Genomic DNA, 19737 nt, shown 5'->3' on the forward strand with positions numbered 1-19737 from the left:
CCTTTGGGTCAGGTCGAGGTTTGCACCACCTTTAACTATAGAGCATAACAGGAGGAATTGCTAATTGCAACGACTCTTGAGACTCTGACTGATAGCCAAAAAGTGTCCGGGTTACGTAATGCTAGCGTTGGTATAGCAACTGTCACTCAAGAGTTGTTCGAAAGCCAATATTACGTCACCCGGTCACTTTTTGCCATGACAGTCACTGTGCATTCCTCAACCATTCAGCGCACAGAGAACAGCTGTATGGGAGAGTGATGCGAAGCCTTTTCTGCACACACTCCACAAACAGACTCGCTTGAGGTTTGCCAAACTACAATTGCAGACCTGCCAACCTTGAAGAAAGTTTTTGAGTACCAGGGGAGTTTCAGTTTGTCCGTGGCGTTTGAGTTAACGTTACTGCAGCTAAATTAGCCTACTCCATCAGTTTTTCACACCGTAGCCGTCTCGTAACCAGGCGAATCACATCGGATGCTAGCTACTACGGCTAACTTTTTATACAAATTTATCTGAAGGATATACCCCTTGAAATGCATCATCTCAGTCACCGAACACATGTTTTAACTGCTGCTGCTAACATTACGGTCACATTTACTGTATGTGCTTGATTATTACTCCCCCACTTCCCATTGCACCTCAGCAATGCATTACGCCTCGGTGGATAATAAAGTAGTACTAGTATCAGTGGATGTTGAGTGAGTGAGTACTATTGCGGGTCAGGGAGGGTAGTGCTACTTTATTATCCACCGAGGCGTAATGCATTGCTGAGGTACAATACAACTTACAGTAACTTACAGAACCACAGGCACAAGGTCGTAGCATCTTGTCCAATCGGAGGGATGTAGTTTAAATAAATGTACAATATAGGTTTGTATTGATTGATTTTTTTTTTTGCGTAGTTTCAGCTGGCATTTCGTACCTGCGTATTTTGACTAGGAATTGCGTGGTTGGTACACAAAAGCCGTGCAGGTTGGCAGGTCTGAGTTAGTAATCCCCAACTGTTGCTCAGCAATCACATTTCATATTTTCTAATGGAATGCATGTCTAGCATAGCAAGTTGTGTAGACATGTTTTCAGTGTGAGAAGATCTACACCCTAGACATTAGTTTAGAGCTAACACCAAACCCTGCCAAAGAATCAGATGAAGATAGAATGATGCATGTCATTGTAATGCATTGAAGTGTTTATAGTGTAGTATTTCATAAGAAACAAAAGCACAAGTTATGGATCTTAATATGGCTTGTAATACTAACTTTACATTCAGTAATGAAACACCATTACAGCTATTGTTATTACTTTATGCTTTGCTAGATGAATGTAACATGAAGCCCTTGAAGGGGATCAAAGTCATCGACCTCACAAGGTAAGACTAGCATAAATCAGTTCCTGTGATTAAAGAGTTTTCCATACTCAAATTACTTTTGTCTTGTGAAACTACTGTCATTGAGTTTGCATGCAATTATTGACTCAAAACAGCTGATTTTGCCAGACCAGGAATGGATATTTTACAGAGTCTCTGTTCTACCTTCTACACTGATTTGCAGAGTATTAGCTGGACCGTTTGCCACCATGATACTGGGTGACCTTGGGGCTGAAATAATCAAAGTGGAGAAACCTGGTGAGTGAAACACAGATTTAGGCAGACAAACACATGCATATGTTAGGGATACATATGCGACACGATGTTCTGGTAGCATAAAATAATGTACAAAGAGGTGGTGATGCAGTAAGCAGAGTGGCCATTGAACAGGTTTCGCTAGGTTTAGCCGCTAGCATCTCGTTAGCGATTAGCAATTCATCCGTTGTGCTGCTTTAATATATCATCATACTAATTTAACAAAATCTATTTAATGGCTTATAGTAAAAACATTTTTTATTTTTTGGCCTGGACCAGCCTTTCAAGGGCCCATTTCCGTTGCTTGGCAATGTGCTTCTTGGGTCACTATCTCTCTTTCCACCACTTCCGCCCTATTCTCTGCAGCACTGGTGGATGGCTGGCAGCCAAACTCCACCCTCCTCTCCCTCACTTTAAGCAACTTTTGCTGTCACTGGGCTTTGTTCCTTGTTCCAGCCTCTGATCTACTACCCCAAACTTCACATCATCCCGTCTGAACATTTCCACACCACTCTGCTTCCTGCACAGCAAAGCGTACTTCACAGTCTGGACAGCACTGAAGGTGGAGATGTTCATGCTGGTCGATCTTTGGTCGGTGATGTTGCCCATGACATTGAATGACGATTCAACCAAGGGACCATGGAAAATCGACATGGCAGCTTCCACTGCTTGACACAGGCCTGGATATTTCCCAGTATCAAAGACAGAGCCCCAACACTTCACAACACCATCTCCATTTTGGAAACTGGGCAGCGTTTGCAGCGTCCACATTATACTGCGGAATTTCCTGGTGCGTGTCAGCATCCGGTGGTAGCAGGTGACCCATTATTTCAGTGAGTTTCCTAGGTTTGAATACGGTGTGACACGCCCGGGACACTTCCTGCAGGAATGGCTTCAGCAGCTGAAACAGATCAACAACACTCAGAGACCTTTCACACGAACGCGTTGGAATGCGTTGATCCGTCAGGGTTGACGGATCCCCATTCACTTTGAATGGGGTGACGTCAACCTTTTGACGAACTGAACGGAGCCACAATTCAGTTTGGCAAAGGATGACGACACCCCATTCAAAGTGAATGGGGATCCGTCGCCCTTAACGGATCAACGCATTCCAACGGAAGCGTGTGAATGCTCTGTCACTACTGTACATGCAATCATACAAACCCTGTAGAGGCTCCTAATCAATCATTAATCATTCTAATTAGGGATGCACCGATACCAGTATCGGGCCGATACTTCGTTAAAATACTCGTACTCGTTTTTGATTTGCCGATACCAAGCACCGATACCACTCAACAGTATTTCTGCCGGACTAGTAAGTAGCTTATTTGCTGTCTTGTTTTGCACTTGCTTGATGTTTGACTGTGTTAGGAAAATTTGTGATAGTGTCAAAAAAACGTGGGGTGTCTTATAGTGCCACATAGGTTAAGTGATTGTTTGTGTACTTGAGCAGGAGACTCTTTTGATCCTTTTGTAACTGAAATGTTTACTTGTGCTAATCTAGTAATAGTTCTGTTCACTTTTTGTTAAGCAGACTGTGTTGTTACCTATGCAGCAAAGTGAATTGCCTTTATCTGGTTATATTTGCATTTTGTCTAATGTGATGATATTGTCTGTTTGAAGGCTTTTTTTTTTGTTAAAACCAGAAAGTTCTGTTTATTTTTGGCTTGTGATAGCCTTCTGTTAATTTTGTACTATAGGCTTGACATAATCTGCAGAGGATAAAATAAAATCTGCCTCCAAATTAATTGATGGACAAATACATGGAGACCAAATCTAAGAAGTATCGGTACCGGTACTCGGTATCGGCAAGTAAACAAATAAAAATACTCATACTCGTATCGGTTTGTAAAAAAGTGGTATCGGTGCATCCCTAATTCTAATTACAGTACACAATTTGATGTACTCACAGGGTGTTGTGGATGTGCCGCTCTACATCGATCAGCCTCCCGCCCCACATACATCTCCCTGAAAGGTAGCAGCTTGTTGTCAATTTCCAGGGTATCCAGAGTTTTGGGCATCAGGTTCAGGTGTTCGGATTTGACAAAGCAGGCAAGGAAGTTCATGAAAACTTGCAGCTGTTTGTCATGCAGTGTATGGACAAGTGTCTGACTGCCCTATAAAGAAAATAACATGAACATTGTGGTTCAATGTACCTAAATGCACACGAGGAATGCATACCAATTATAACTTAGGACTCCAGAAAGTTATATACTAGTAGTATCACCACACTATGAAAAAGCATAAAAGGACATATCCAAGGACCTACACATACCCTGTGCTCAAAGAAAATGTCAGTAATTATTAGACATGGGATCGCTATGATTTATTTTTAGACCCAGGTACCACAGAATCCTGTTCAATTTGTATCATCATAATCCAATTCTCATAGTTTATGATTTTTTTTTACCTTTTCTCATTTTGAAAAACCTGATGAGAAATGTAGCATTCAAAGTTCAACTCACCTGGAACACCATGACATATTCCTTAAGGATTGGTAGCACTCCTGTATAAACACTGAGGTGCAGCTCAGTTATTGTGGCTTCATGCCACACCTTCCGAATCACCCTTCTTCGGGTCTTTTCCCAGCTGCATCATTCCTGGAAAAAAATCAAAGGCATAACAAAGCTCTGTACAAAAGCTAACAATCCTTTGGTTACCATAGTGCAGGTAAGCAATCACAGAACCAAGGAGAAACAACTGCGATGAGTTACCTTTTTTCCAAGGTCCTTGTGAGGGGGTCCTTGTAGAGGGCCTTGTCTTCCCTGTCTATAAAGCCGTAGTAAAGGACCTTGTCGGCAGGAAGCAGCCTCTGGGTGCTAATGGCAACATCATAGGCCTATAGCCAGCGATGCTGAACAAACCTTTTAGGAGCTGAACCAGGAATTCTCATGAACTGGCATATCTCTCTAAGGTATGCCAACTAAGAGAAAGGGGGAAATCAAATCAGTTTTTTTCTTTTTCTTCAAAGGGCTTAAGAAAGATACAAGGATTCACTTAGGTAAATATGACGGGACGTATTAAATAATTTTAGAATGTAGATTTGAATATTTATGTAGATCTAGAATATATATCTAGAAAGTACACAATCTCCCAAAAGGTAAGTATAGCAGCAGGTAAGTATACCGTAAAGATAAAATTAGGTCTAGTGTAGAGGCAAGCATTGCAGTCAGTTGCAGTCATGCATCATTCTGAACTTAAAAGTATCTCTATAAAGGAAATTGAATTGAATTCTAACCTGGTCTGTGGCCCATTGATGATCTGTATGTAGGTTACTGAACAGCTTTTCAAGATGATTGCTGTAAGGAGCTGCCAAAACCTTTGCAGCGTTGTGGATGTGGTGGCAACTATTACTGTCAACATCAAGTAGGCTTGGGCAGTGGTTCTGGCGTATTCTTGTTTCCAACCCCATCTTAATTCCTCGCATAACACTGCAGGAGTCCTTCAGCATGCTTACAAGGTTGGACCATGGGATGTTGTTCTCCTCAAAAAACTTCTCCAGCAACTTCTCAAGCTTGAGAGCGCTAACCTTCAATACCTCTAAAGAGCCAAGGTGTCCCACATGAACCATCTTCCTGTCTGGGTTGAAGTAGCTAACCAGGATGGAAAGCACTTTTCTATCACCATTGGTAGTACTTTCATCGAGGTTGATGGAAAATGGATACTTCTGTGTATTGATGGAGTGAAGAGAGAAGTGGGTGGGACTCACCGCTGGCACAAGGACCCGGAAATAAAGTTGCCAGCGGACCCCCGAGTCGATCAGGGTTTGGGCTATGAGGGAACCAGACGGGGTAGTCAGGGTTACTGAGGTACACAAAGGGTTACATACAGAAATGTAATCATGAGCAGGACTCACCCGGAGTCGTGTGGGACGAATTGGACAGTCCACCACCACATGACCCCTCGCTCTGGAATACAGGCATAAGTCCTGGGTGCGCCGGCGGTCTCGCTCCTCAGCCAAAAGTCTCGGCTAAACTGAGAACTAAACTACAACTAAGACTATGACAAAAACAAAGGTTAACACTTTCTTGAAAGGCGGTGATACTCATGGGACATCAGGAATGCAGGATCGCGAATGTAGTCCATGAAGTGCGAGACCAGACGCAGAGTGAAGGGAGTGAGAGGTATAAGTAGGGAAGTAACAGGTGTGGGTGATTAGTACTCTAGTGAGTATTAAAAGTAAAAGTACTCACGCAATGGGTTTTCTCTCAATGTCCAGGCTGTGCCATTTTGATAAAGAATGCAGATATAGTTACTGGTAATACTTATGCCTCTACAGATGTCACTACTACTAATAATTATAAGCAACAACACCCTCTGTAATACTGTTCACACTCTAACTTACAATTCTGCGGCGACAAGTTATCTACCAGGGATTATCTGCAAAGTTAATACCATTAAGCCAAACCAATAAAGATGACATGTTATATCTTTAAATCTTTTATTTAATTGTAAACATGTAAAAAAATGTAAACAAATGTAATTGTAAAACTGCTCAATGCAGAGCGATATGCTCTATTGATTGGAGAAAAGGAAAACACATAATAATGTGTAACCCAAGAATACGCGTTACGTTTTCATGCCAGGCAATAACCAGTCAATAAAAAAGGCAGATCTTAGAATAAAAATTTGACCATTGGCCAGGTAGCCAAAAGTTTTTGGTAAAAAAAAATGGCCATCATAAGAACATGGCAGTATAAGTGCCATTCAGAGCCCTTTTATCAACTTCGCATTAACTAAAGGAAACATTATTTTAGGAGTACTGTTTGTCTCTATAACCATATAAATATCATGATAATCGTGATAACTAAGGCTGTGGTATTTTTTCTCCTGGTGACTAACATATTTTCGGATCAACTGTCCGGAACAGGATAGGTCAGCAAATCATCGTTGCTTGTCCACGATGTGCGAAACTTCAGAAGTAAAATTGCTGCAGCAATGAGCTCAGGGTCAGCAAGCATGTCTCCAAACCGCCGCTGTATTCCTTCTTGAAGGGCAGTAATCAGTGGCTGGCAGAACTTGGATGATGTTTTGAGGCGGTCAAGCTTCACAATTAGGGGGGGGTTATAGTGGGCACCAGCCATCCCATGTGGACATCCACCTCTGACTCAATATGTTGAGTGCCCTGAGATTGGGTTCATGGTTGACGCATATTCCGTCAAGAAAGCAAGTTCTGCAGGGCTGAACCTGTAATACACAATATCAGAATTTGCAGAATGTCATTAAATATTTCACACAGTGTTATTCGACAAGTGAATATTCTGAATATTTCAACATGCATAAGCATACATCTGAAAATAACCGCGATTCCAACCAAAATGTTTATGCAAGATTGTGCGTTCAGCTGCAGAAAACTGTTAAAATATGAAATAGTGGCCTGTCAAATAATAAGGGATAGGCATAAAGACATGACACAGACATGGCTGATAAGCTAATAGTGTTCTAAATTATCTAAATAATAATAGGCTACTCTAATGCAGTTGACTTGAATGAAGTTTACATGATTAGTCAACTACAATATTACTACACCCGTATCATAACTGCGCATCTGCTCCGAGCCACACTTTCATGGGGACTTTGAGTGCAATGGTAACCGCTCTGATGGCTCCTTCTCCACTCTCTCTAATTATTCTCAGTATCCGTTCAACTGAAAGAAAGTCAGAGTTCCACCTTGTGTCAACTGGGCGGATGGGTTGCAGCTTGCACTCCCTTTCAACGACCACTGCAGCAGTAGATGAGCGGGCAGTCTTATTCCAGAGAGCTGAGCACTTCGCAAATGCTGCGTGCAAGATCTTCCTGAAGACATCCTTTGATTTGGCTTTTTTTGGCATCCACTGTTGAGATCAAATTCAGAAGATGACACGCAAACGGTGATGCTTTGGAGGATGATATTCAGAGCACTCATCTTCTTCCTTCATTAAAGCTTCCACTTCAACAGCCTCTGTCTCCACCTCCAGATCGTCTTCATCCTTCTCACTGTCATTCACGTTACCTATTCTATGGATAGAAAGGACATATAATAAATGTGTCTACAAATATTACAGTGGTGACAAACAATGACAAAGCAAAAGTCATGCGCCCAACCCAGTTTGTGAGGGATTGCACAATCTGAGATGAGACGCAGCTCGTCGCTGCCTCACCTTGCGTGTCTCCTCTCTGTTTGAACAGGACATGCGCAAATTCAGAGATTTTGATTACAAAAATGCTTAAAATGATTGGAATCATACAGTAATCACAAATATACCACAGATCAGTAGAGAAATCTTTTTTTTATGTTGAACTCTGCTCTAATGTTCAGTGCTTAGTGACCACCATCTGACACTACAGTGTCAGTACTGTATTTGGTAATTCAGTATTATTTCATGTGTTTGGGTGATAAAACACTTTTTTGTGTATGTCTGTGTATAATTTTGTGCAACAGTACAGGGAAAAGAGGAAATTATACACTCAAAATACTGCAGTTATTTTGCAGAAAAACATGTCCTAATATGACCTAGATTGCATCTCAGAGCACGTAAAGTCTCTGGCTTCTGGGGGCCTCGCTTCGCTCGGCTTGCTACTACTTCAGAAAATACAATGTTGGCAGCTCTGATACAAGAATACTTTTATGATAGCCAACATATAAAAGTATGCTTTGTCAGTGCTTGACTAGATCTGCATAATGTCCTGCGACAATCTGCCGGTGATTTCCTTCGCACGAGTGGTACCCCATAATCAAAAGCAGAGTAGGCTAAGTTAACAAATATTGCCTAGGAAAAGTTATATGCGTGATAGCCCGGTGAGCGTCTCCGCTCCGCTGCGCAAACTAAATGCTGTGTGTGTTTTGTGCCACTTGAAATATTTCTAAATTATGCCAGGGGGGACTATTTTTTGGAATATTGAGATTTCGGAATATCGGGCTTTCGGAACACTGGTCCGTCCCCGTATGGATGTCATTAAGGGCCCCGGCTAGTACATCGTATGTATGTGCTCCTTTTAGCCGTTTGCATGCCAGAGCAACAGAACATCTTTCTAAGCTATCAGGCTGGATCCAGTGGGCAGTGACTCAGATGAAGCTTTGTCTATGAGCTGTCCAACAGTCTGTGGTTGTTGCGATGTATTTAATGTTCTGCATTGCATTCTTCATAGGTGGTGGGCCGAAGCCTCGAATCTGTTCAACTTTGCATTTTAATTTAGGAGGACCTGAATTTCTAAAGTTGGGATGATTATATAATTTCTAACGATAAACCAGTTGTTGCCAGGACAGTTTCCCGTGGAGTTTGTCCAACCCATAGTGTAAAACTTTGTTAAACTCGCCGGCTAACACAGTTGCCTACTAAATCAGTCGAACCAATAACACGCTTCGGCCCACCACCTATCACTCTGGCTTTCATTTGTTATTTTCCATTCTGTCACTTAAGGTTGTACGTGACATCACTCTGTAATTTGGCAGAATGTGCTGCATTAAAGCAATGAAACCAGGCTGCTCTACTACACTAAAAGGCTGCAAACCCTGGACAACAAAGTTCAGCACTGCCAGATCTGTGCTCTTCTGAGAGGCTTTGGTGTCCTCAAGTTTCTGCTGCTTACTAGTTGAAGCACCCTCACCAACAGGCAATGTCCCCTTCCTTCAGGTCATTGTAATGCCCAAGAAGTGTTCTGTGCTTTCTCTATAACAGGGGTTTTCAACTGGTTTTGTCCCAGGGACCACCATTCTGACAAGAAAGTCATTTGCGGCCCACTGATGTGCCTGCATGCGCGTGCGTGTTTGTAACCGCCGCTGCCACGCCCCCTCCCCCTGCACAGATATTCTGCCTATAACACTTAAATATGTGAAATTATCAGGGTACATCGCTAGCCACCGCCACGCCCCCTCCCCCTGCACAGATATTCTGCCTATAAGACGATATTCAAGAGTAATCTGGAAATGTGTTGAAATATCAAAGCGAATTTATAAAAATAAAAAAATTCAATGGTGAACTGATCAACATAGGCTCATGTCGCGGACCTCCTGCAATGCCGTCGCGGACCACCAGGGGGCCACGGACCCCCTGTTGAAAACCCCTGCTCTATAAAAATAGTAACAATAACAAATATAGCTGCAGGCAGCAATGGCGGGTTCCTCCTCAACATTCCAATCATTACAAAATTGACATGACACTGACATGTATTTCATACATGTACACAACATTGGACAGATTATTGAATCAATGGCCGATTTGAAGTCATTTTTTTTAATTATTCACAAATTGTCACTGTCGAGAAATATCCATGCTGGTGACATTATGGGTTCTTGAGACTTTTTTGTTTCCCATGAGCAATAAGCCATGGGTACCAAGTTTTAGACATTTTGGACTGACAGGGTTAAAATGCCACCCTTTTGAAAGTGACAACTTTGAAGCGTGTTCTGTCAGGCCACCTGTGCTCTGGTCAGGCCCTTAATGCAGAGATCCATTCTTTAAAAGCTTTGATTACAACAATAACTGTATGAAAGTAAGGATACACTTCACTAAAGGACGTTTGTAGGTTATGTACTACTACTGATTGCTCTGCCCACACACTTTCCCCATCCATGCTGTTTCCCTCTTTCCCAGTGCAGGTCACGCCAAGGGATAAATGCGGCGGCCGCATGAGGATTAGAAGTAGCCTAAAAAACATAGTCCCACACAATAACACTGTTTTCAAAATTTCCCAAAACTGGTTAAAAATCCATGGTTATAGGAACTCTCCCTGAATTGACATCTCTCTAGTCTCAGTCATACACAACTGACAAGAGGCATGCAGTGAACTGGACCAAGGTACAGCTAATGTCCAGCTGTTTGCAAGTGTACCTTGTGATGGTACAGCAGCTTGACAATACTTTATCATGGTCAGACTCTCTCATCCCATTTAACTACACAAAATGCACAATCAGGGTGACCAACAGTATTATTAACATGAAAGCTTGTCTCGGGGGGTCATGCATCTCACTACAAGCTTTTGATTAAACGTGAGGACCCTGTTAGCAAGTTATTTCTATTCATGTTTTGTTTGTGATTGAATGGTAATGTCAGCTAGCTAAAAACAATGTTAGTTAGCTTGGCTAAAATGGTTTTTATAGCAACAAATCAGATCAATGGAACTTTATTCAGAAAGGGGGGTTGGATGGAACATATACAGTAAAGGTGAAATGGTAGGCATTGTTCTGCCTTGAAGCTGCATGCGCATTCTCATTGTTTGTAACCACCAACCCATCTAAATGTAAAGATAATATCCAAGCTAGCAATTTTGCCAAATTTGACTGCAACTTTTTAGCATTGTAGGGCAAACACACTCACTGCAAAGTGTACTAAAACGTGTCACCAGGTTAGCAAGCCTAGCATAACCAAGGCTCAAAATACAGATATAACTCCAAAATAATAACGCACACAAAACAGGCCCTTAAGCTAAACAAAACAGAGAACAGAAAGAAATAAAACAATGAGAAACTAATGTGGGAAAAACAGTGGCAGTTGCTGGACACTACCTGTGGTAGAAATGCCCGTATTAGTTACACAATAGCAACAGCATCATTATATAAATGTTCTTAACTTATGTAACAAAACATACCGAGGGCTGTTGAATTGTAACCTCGCTGCTCAACACTCGTCCACAGTCACGTCAACGGCTGAGGAGTCTGTCGCTATGTGGTAAAAACATTAGGCTACATCTCACCAGGTTGAACACCATGCAAATATGCTAGCTACTATGGATGTAGTAAGAGAGTTGCCAGCCTACCTGAAGTACACGGAGCTAATGCCTAAAGCATTCAGTAAACCTCGCAGCAAATAATTGACTCCATTACAACACGGCAATTTAAACTATTGCAGGTCTTATTAAAGTAGCATACGGAACAATTGCTAATCGCTAACGATATGCTAGCGGCTAAAACTAACGAAATCTCTTGAAATGTGCTGACTTTGACATTATGACAAACTAGTTAGTCAACAACTGTCCTAACACAGTCAAACACCAAGCAAGTGCAACATACAAGACGGCAAATAAGCTACTTACTAGTTCAGCAGACAGTAGAAATTGGGCGGCTTCAGGCAAACCTACATTAAGCAGTAATATGCTTACGGACCCTGGTATGGCAATGGCACGCAGGCGATTCTCCATAAGCTAGCAATTTTGCCAAATTTGACTGCAACTTTTTAGCATTGTAGGGCAAACACACTCACTGCAAAGTAGGGCTGTCAAAATTGCTCAAAAATGACGTTCGAATATTCCCTTTAAAAAAACACATATATTCAAACATATTCGAATATCTGGTTGCGCATTAAGGCACGTGAATAACAGGATAAATTAATACAACGAGACATAACTACTTGTATAGGTAATTTATTTAAGTTTTAACATATTTAACAACATATTACCTACACAAAAATAAGTAAATTAACTAATGGCCAAGACCGTAGACCTTGGCCTCTCACTCGCACACACACACACGCACTCTTTCTTTCTCTCTCTCTCCCTCCCTTATCGTCGCGCCCTCTGCATCGGTTTAAATGAACGACAACAATAAACAAATGCTGAGTGCTGATCAAGAGTTTCGTGCAAGCAATTTAAGGTCGCGATTCTTGTCCCAAATATGGCAGGCTTCATTCAGTGATTGAAACTAATATTATTAACATTAATTGAAGTTTTACAGTATAGAACCGACATTGAACGCTCCGAGCGAGCTGGGCTGTGGTAAACATGACACTTTTCCTTGGCATGAAACGGCAAATAATCAAACCAGTGCATGAAGCTGTTGCAGCCTATCTAATCTATTTTATTCGTGCAATATACAGTCAGTACAGTAGCGACTAGCTCACACATTGAACGCTCCGAGCGAGCTGGGCTGTGGTAAACATGAAACTTTTCCTTGGCATGAAACGGCAAATAATCAAACCAGTGCATGAAGCTGTTGTAGCTTATCCAATCTATTTTATTCATGCAATATACAGTCAGTACAGTAGCGACTAGCTCACACAAGTAATGTTTCTGTTAACGTAAAATAAAATGAGATACGGTACCTCGGTTCCAGTGCTTCACAGAACTCCATGAAGCCTATCCCATCCACCACACACGCCTCATGTCCTTGCATATGAACGAAATCATTTTTTGCGTGCAGGCCTCCTGTCGTGCCGCAGACAACGAACTTGTGGCGGACGGCGCAAAATATGTATCCAGTCGTGGCTGTTTCGCTGAAGTTCCACATATTAGGCCATATTCACTTGGGTGCACATTTTGGAGATGTAGCCTCAAGTTGCTAGTTGTTGAATGGTTAGCTAACTCTAGCTTGACTTAGCTTACACACTAGTTTAGCTGTAGGCTCAACAAGTTTACAACCAACTGACCAAAATCCGAAACATTTCCAGACATAACTCTTTAGATTTTTGGGGGTTACAATCACTTTCTCTGCTGCGGTCAAGCTGGGTTCTGCACCTCCAACTCCAAAAAGGAGGACAAATATGCGTCCGGCTTGATGCTGCGCCGAACAGCGCATTAAAAGTCCGGACGTCTGGTCACCCTAACGATAACGGAACAATTGCTAATCGCTAACGATATGCTAGCGGCTAAAACTAACGAAATCTCTTGAAATGTGCTGACTTTGACATTATGACAAACTAGTTAGTCAACAACTGTCCTAACACAGTCAAACACCAATCAAGTGCAACACACAAGACTAAGCAAGACGGCAAATAAGTTACTTACTAGTTCAGCAGACAGTAGAAATTGAGCAGCTTCAGCAAACCTACATTTAGCAGTAATATGCCTACGGACCCTGGTATGGCAATGGCACAGAGGCGATTCTCCATATGAAAAGTCATTGTAGCGCCCCAATTTTTAAAAAACTGTTATTTTAAGGTAAAACTGCGTATCCTAACCCTAATCCTGATGTACAATTACTGTATAATGCCACTTTAAGAAAACAGCACGTCAGCCATGGGCTGTCTAGAAGCTACTGGATCCTCAAGCTAACAAATGTAGCCTGTCACCCGTGGGCTGTCTATAAACTCCTGGGTCCTAAAGCTACCCGGTTACATTACATTGGGTGTCAGGTGAAAGTTTGTGTCTGTGAGAAATTGGGGCAAGCCGCGCGGGGAGCGAAGGAGCGGACAGGGACAGATTATATTGGAAATCGTGGTAGCAATTAGCCAAGCATGCATGTTTCAAATATTCACCAAAAATCTACTTTTCATCTTACAGTCAACTTTTTTTCAGATTTGTGTACTAAACATTCTCAAGTGTCTTCATATGAACTTGTGATTGAATCAGAGTATCACTTTTTGAATGAAAAATGTGTAAAGCATTATTTTAGCGTTAGCGATTAATGCAATTTGCTTTATATCAATCATTTTTGAAGATATGAAGTTGCACTTGCACATGGGAACATGTTGTAGTGTCTCCCACGTGCTTACCAAGTTTGGTGTTGATATCTGAAAGATTTGCTGAGATATGCCAAACAGGAAGTAAAGTCATCTTTTCTGCTGAATTTCAGTGGCTGTACCGGACAAACGGTTGTGAGGATCAAAATTCTGTTGAAGAACTTTTGTGAAGCTTGGTCTGAAGATCATCTCTGGTGATTTTGAAGAAGATTTGACAAAAATTGTAGGAGTTGATGCCTTTCAAAGGTTTTTGATAAAACCGGAAATTGCGGAAAATCTATATAACCGGAAATTGACGCCATAGGGTGTGTTGAATTCGTCTTGATCCAAGGAATCCAATGGTACCCTCATTTTTGAAAATCGGTCAAACGGTTCAAAAGTTACAGTGTTAACAAAAGTCCAACTTTGACCCATTGGTGGCGCTAGTGTGGTCTAGTGGGAGACATGAAACTTGGTGTGAGTGAAGAAGGGACTGTCCTTAATGAGTGTGCCAAATTTCAGAAAAAGTTACCATACGGTTCTAGGGGCTGCCATTGACTTCAATGGCACAAGAATAATAATAATAATAATAATACCTACAATAACAATAGGTTTCCTCCTGACGGAGGAACCCTAATAATATACTTGTAGCGCCCCTTTAGCTGTCCTAGCTATTGTAGTGGAGTGCGCTGCCCGAATTCCTAAACTGTTTCTTCTATGTATAATTAATACTAGGTTAAAGCATACTGCTAACACTATTATTTAAGCACATTATGAATACCATTATATAGCCCCATACCAAATACAGCTATTCAATATCTATCTCTACCACTTTTACTTAGGTTCACTTATTTATGGATCACTATTAAACCTAACCTTGTAGGTAGGGATGCACCGATACCACTTTTTTACAAACCGATACGAGTACGAGTATTTTTATTTGTGTACTTGCCGATACCGAGTACCGATACCGATACTTCTTAGATTTGGTCTCCATGAAAGTGCAATTAATTTGGAGGCAGATTTTATTTTATCCTCTGCAGATTATGTCAAGCCTATTGTACAAAATTAACAGAAGGCTATCCCAAGCCAAAAATAAACAGAGCTTTCTGGTTTTAACACACAAAAAAAGCCTTCAAACAGACAATATCATCACATTAGACAAAATGCAAATATAACCTGATAAAGGTAATTCAATTTGCTGCATAGTTAACAACACAGTCTGCTTAACAAAAAGTGAACAGAACTATTACTGGATTAGCACAAGAGCACATTTCAGTTACAAAAGGATCAGAAGAATCTCCTGCTCAAGTACACGAACAATCACTTAACCTATGTGGCACAGTCTTTCTCTCTACCTCTCTCTCTCTGTGTGTGCGTGCGCGTTTTTTTCTTTTGCAAGACGTCAGTTAAGATTGGTTACTTCGGTCTTGCGCCACTAGCATCAGTGAACTCTGTGTACTTAGCACTATGGTGTCTTCAGGAGTTTAATCAAATTGCTTGTGTTAAACAAAGTACTTTCCTTTCCGCCCCTCGACACCGTAGCAGTGCAGATCTTACACTGTGCCTTACTCCTGTCGTCGTCATTTATCTTAAAATGAGCCCAAATCGCCGTTAAGGCAGCATAACGGAATTGCTAATCGCTAACGAGATGCTAGCAGCTAAATTTAGCGAAACCTGTATACTGAAATACTTTGACACTATGACAAACTTTCCTAACACAGTCAAACATCAAGCAAATGCAACACAAGACGGCAAATACGCTACTTACTAGTCTGGCAGAGAGTGGTAGGACAGGTAGGACAATAAATCACATTTTGTGTCAGCATAGCCCGGCCAGTTTGATGCAGTGAAATACTGATGAGTGGTATCGGTGCTTGGTATCGGCAATTCAAAACGAGTACGAGTACGAGTATTTTAACGAAGTATCGGCACCGATACCGGTATCGGTGCATCCCTACTTGTAGGCTACTACTATCTATTAACAAACCAGTTATTTACTGATATACATCAAGTAGACAAGGGAATACATTTAACCATTTTCTTGGAAAATAACTATGAAAAGATCTATACACACACACACACACACACACAATTACACAGAATATAACACACCAACAACAAATTTTAGTTTGACTGTGTCCAGTCACTTCACCTCAGAAACATGTATCAAACACATGAGCAAAGCAAAGCAGGGCATACCCTAGCATGCTATTAGCCCACACACCAGTATAGCATAACCTAGCATGTTAGTATGTAGAGATATTGAGCTTAGTTTGGCCTTGGCCATGGATGCACTGGCCGATCCTAAGTTGACAGTTGTTTTGGGGGGGAATAGAGAAAGGTTGCAGAAGAGATGGTGGCCAACGGATATAAAGAGGGTCAGTAAACTGGGGGATGGAATAAGGTGGGTAATAAGAGTGGAGGCCAAAATAAAATAAAATGGTCAGTGGATATAATGAGCAGGAATGGGGTTAGCCAGAGGGGGATAAGAGTAGGGGTTAGGATTAGGATGGGGGTAGGGTTTAGGATGGGGGTAGGGTTTAGGATGAGGGTAGGGGTTAGGTTTAGGGTGGGGGTAGGGGTTAGGTTTAGGATGAGGGTAGGGGTTAGGGTTAGGATGAGGGTAGGGGTCAGTGTTGAGTTTAATTGTTTTGAAATTAAGGAGAGATAAACAAAAAAGGGGGTGGGGGGGGGGGTAAGGTTACGGGGCCTAGACTGGAGTCCAAGATAAGTGCTAAAGTTGAGGTGTAAGTGCATTTAAGTAAGTGCTCGGGAACAAATTTAGGAAAAAAATGGAAAGATCCAAGCAGAACAAGGTGAGTGGGTGACAAACAAAAGGTAAATAATACAACGGGAAAAAGTGCATAGGGTGGATCCAGTCCAGAGCTAGGTGAAAGTTAGGGAGAGGGGCCAGGGTGAGACTCTGTGGAATGGATGAGGGATGTGGATTGGGGGAGAATGATAAGAGGTAAAGTGGTGAATCATTCATGTAGAGTAAATCAAAGATAAAAAATAGAGATGCAGTTAAATATTTGGATACATATTTATAAATAATAATAAATATTAGAGAAAATTAAAAGAGGAATGTGAAAAGGTTCATTAAGACATACCAACAAAAGGACCAATCTGGAAAAGGAAAGAAAGGTAAGCAAAAGGTGAGGGATGGGAGATAAGATAGGGGCCAAGGAAAAAGTAAAAGGGTCAGAAAAGAGGGGGGGGGGAAAAGAGGGCTAGGGTGAATACTTGGATAAAATGGAGGCCAAAGAAAATAAGAAAGTCAGTAAAACCAGATAAGAATGATCAAACTAAAAAATGATAAAGAATGTCAAACTGACTGTTGGTAACATCATGAAAATAATACAAGGAGGGATAGAAGAGGATGATAATGAGTTTTTATTGATTGTATGGGAGTCTGTGGAAGAAAGATGGATGTTAGAGTTCATTAAGTCCAAGCGGGGAGTAGGTGTTCAGTTTATGTAGATTAGCATCTACACACCCAATCACTCTTACAAACCTATTATTTCTAAGCCGGCAGACTTATATACTTATAACAAACGTATATATCCTCCTGGGAACCAAGAAAAAAAAGTGCCATCCAATTTGTGATTTCTTTACTAGTTAGGGTTAAATAAACATCTTACAATTTCGATTTTTTTTCGAATTTAATTTTATTAAAAATTTTACAGCATGTCCATTGTAGTGGACAAATGGACCGTATTAGTTTAAAAAGATAAACAAACTTAAAAGATTAAAAATGAGCAGAGAATTCATGTAGTAATGTACAAACAAGATTAAAAATACAAATCATCTTGAAAAAAAGACTGGAAGGCAAATCTCTTCCTTTTAACAATGGTAATCTTTGAAGCAATTCTTCTTTTTGGTGATGCATAGGAACATTTTACATTTCCCGCACCTCATGTAGGTTTTGCCTTTGCCACCCCTATTTCTGCATCTCTCTGCATGCTTGACATCCATCATTTCTGGCATGTGTGTGGCTCCCAGTCTGCGCACAGATTGCTCTGGTTGTGGTATTCTTATTTTGGCTGGTGGTTCGTATTCTTCATCGGCATCAGGTTCTGGACTGTATAGACTGTCCATCAACTCCTCGGCCAGGTGCAATTTGAAGTCCAGGTACTGGTTGGTGTCCTTTGTTGTTCTCCTCACTGCTTTGCTGTCAGACTTGTATTGGATCCAAGAGTTTGTAATCGCAACATCAAAGAAGTGACTAATCACTCTTGTTGTCCACTTTATGGTCCCGTTTGACATGCAGTAGAAGCTCAGCATACGATCGCAGAGGTCCACACCACCCATGTTGTCATTGTATTGCTTGATCACTGCTGGCCTTCTCACCTGGACAAATTTCTTTTTTGGACCACCTGTTGCAAATATCTAAAGGATCTTTTCCATGCACAGTGGAGGCCATCAGCACTGCCTTGTTGTCATACCGTTTTGTGATTGCCAGCTCAGGATTCTTTCTGACTACTGAAACGGTCGTTCCTCTCCCTTGCTTTTTCATGACCTTGTCTTCTGGCAGCTTCCATGCCTTAGGGACTCGGTTGGACATTATAGTCCCTGTAGCTGGAAAGCCTCTTTCCTGCAATGCATCCATTAGGGTTGATGGTTGTGAAGTACCGGTCAAAGAAAAGGTGACTTCCTTTTGGAATGGATTCCGCCATGCGTAGGACTGAGGCTACTCCAATGCCCTGGCTTTGGTTGCTGAATGTTTTCGGCCCCTGATAGACTTCAAAATCCAACATAAGGCCATTTGGAGATGCAAGAACAAAGACCTTGAGGCCAGTAGGGTTTCGCTTGCCCGGAACAAATTGTCTGACCGGACAGTGGCCAGTAAAAGGTATGATTTGCTCATGAATGCAGACCTTCTGGGATCTTGGGAGGCTGAGGCAGCCTTGCCTCACACGGTCAAGTAATGGCCTGACTCTCCACAGAATGTCTGCCTTTTTCTGGACTTCAGTAACCGCCAAATCATCTACAAGCTTCAAGGAACTTCTTAGTTTGAAAAATCTATCCCTTGACATTTTGTGGCAGATGCTGGGCACTTTAGTTTTCTTGGCCCAAAACATTCTTATTCTTGGATATCCAAGGCAGGCCATGTGAATAGATATTCCGAAGAAGACCTTCATCTCTTGTGCCGTACAGTTGAGAAATACTCCTCTACACTGAAACTCTCTCTGGTTGGTGAATGTGGCCAATTCTTCGAAGAGTTGGTTGTCTATGTACTGTTTAAAATACTGTATCGGGCTCCAATAAGTACAGGGTGTTGGGTCATCATGACACGCAGGACAGGAAGCCCAGGTAGCACAGGTGTGAACCTATAACAATAAAGGTTGTAGAAATACAAATAAAACAAACAGAGAAACTGAAGAAGAAAGCATTAAACTATTTACCATCAAAGCATAATGGTTTTGTATGTAATTACATTTCTGACATGGAACAGGTCTACAGTAACAGTATTCTGTTACTTTGTATTTTGTACCATTATTGTCTTCATTACAGGAACTGACTTCAATATCTAGGAACTAATTAAAACCTACATGCTACTTCTGGCCCAGAGAGAACGCCTTTCCTGCTCATCCCTGTCTGTCTCTGACTCTTCTACATCTTCTTCTTCCTCCTCCTCATCTTCTTCTGCTCCATCTTCTTGGATCACAGGCTCAAAGGCCTCATCTCTCTCTCATCATCTGAGCGCTCCAAATCTGAGCCTGCCTCAACTATTCTATAGAGAAGCCTCTCTGCCTCAGTTCTGTTTCC

General features: G+C 41.5%; 1 protein-coding gene across 2 annotated transcripts in view; it reads left to right on the forward strand.

Moving 5' to 3' along the window:
• The window catches only part of sugct (succinyl-CoA:glutarate-CoA transferase), a 59330-nt gene that overhangs the window by 13228 nt on the left and 26365 nt on the right, over positions 1-19737 (forward strand). Inside the window, exons 2-3 of one of the 2 annotated variants that reach the window (XM_031583789.1) lie at positions 1312-1363; positions 1545-1618. The exons of the other annotated variant lie outside the window; for it this stretch is intronic. Coding sequence (XP_031439649.1) covers positions 1312-1363; positions 1545-1618 — 126 coding nt within the window. The remainder of the gene's footprint in view (positions 1-1311; positions 1364-1544; positions 1619-19737) is intronic. 2 annotated transcript variants of the gene reach the window in all.

Source organism: Clupea harengus, chromosome 17 (genome assembly GCF_900700415.2).
Source record: "Clupea harengus chromosome 17, Ch_v2.0.2, whole genome shotgun sequence".
Classification (NCBI taxonomy): Eukaryota; Metazoa; Chordata; class Actinopteri; order Clupeiformes; family Clupeidae; genus Clupea; species Clupea harengus.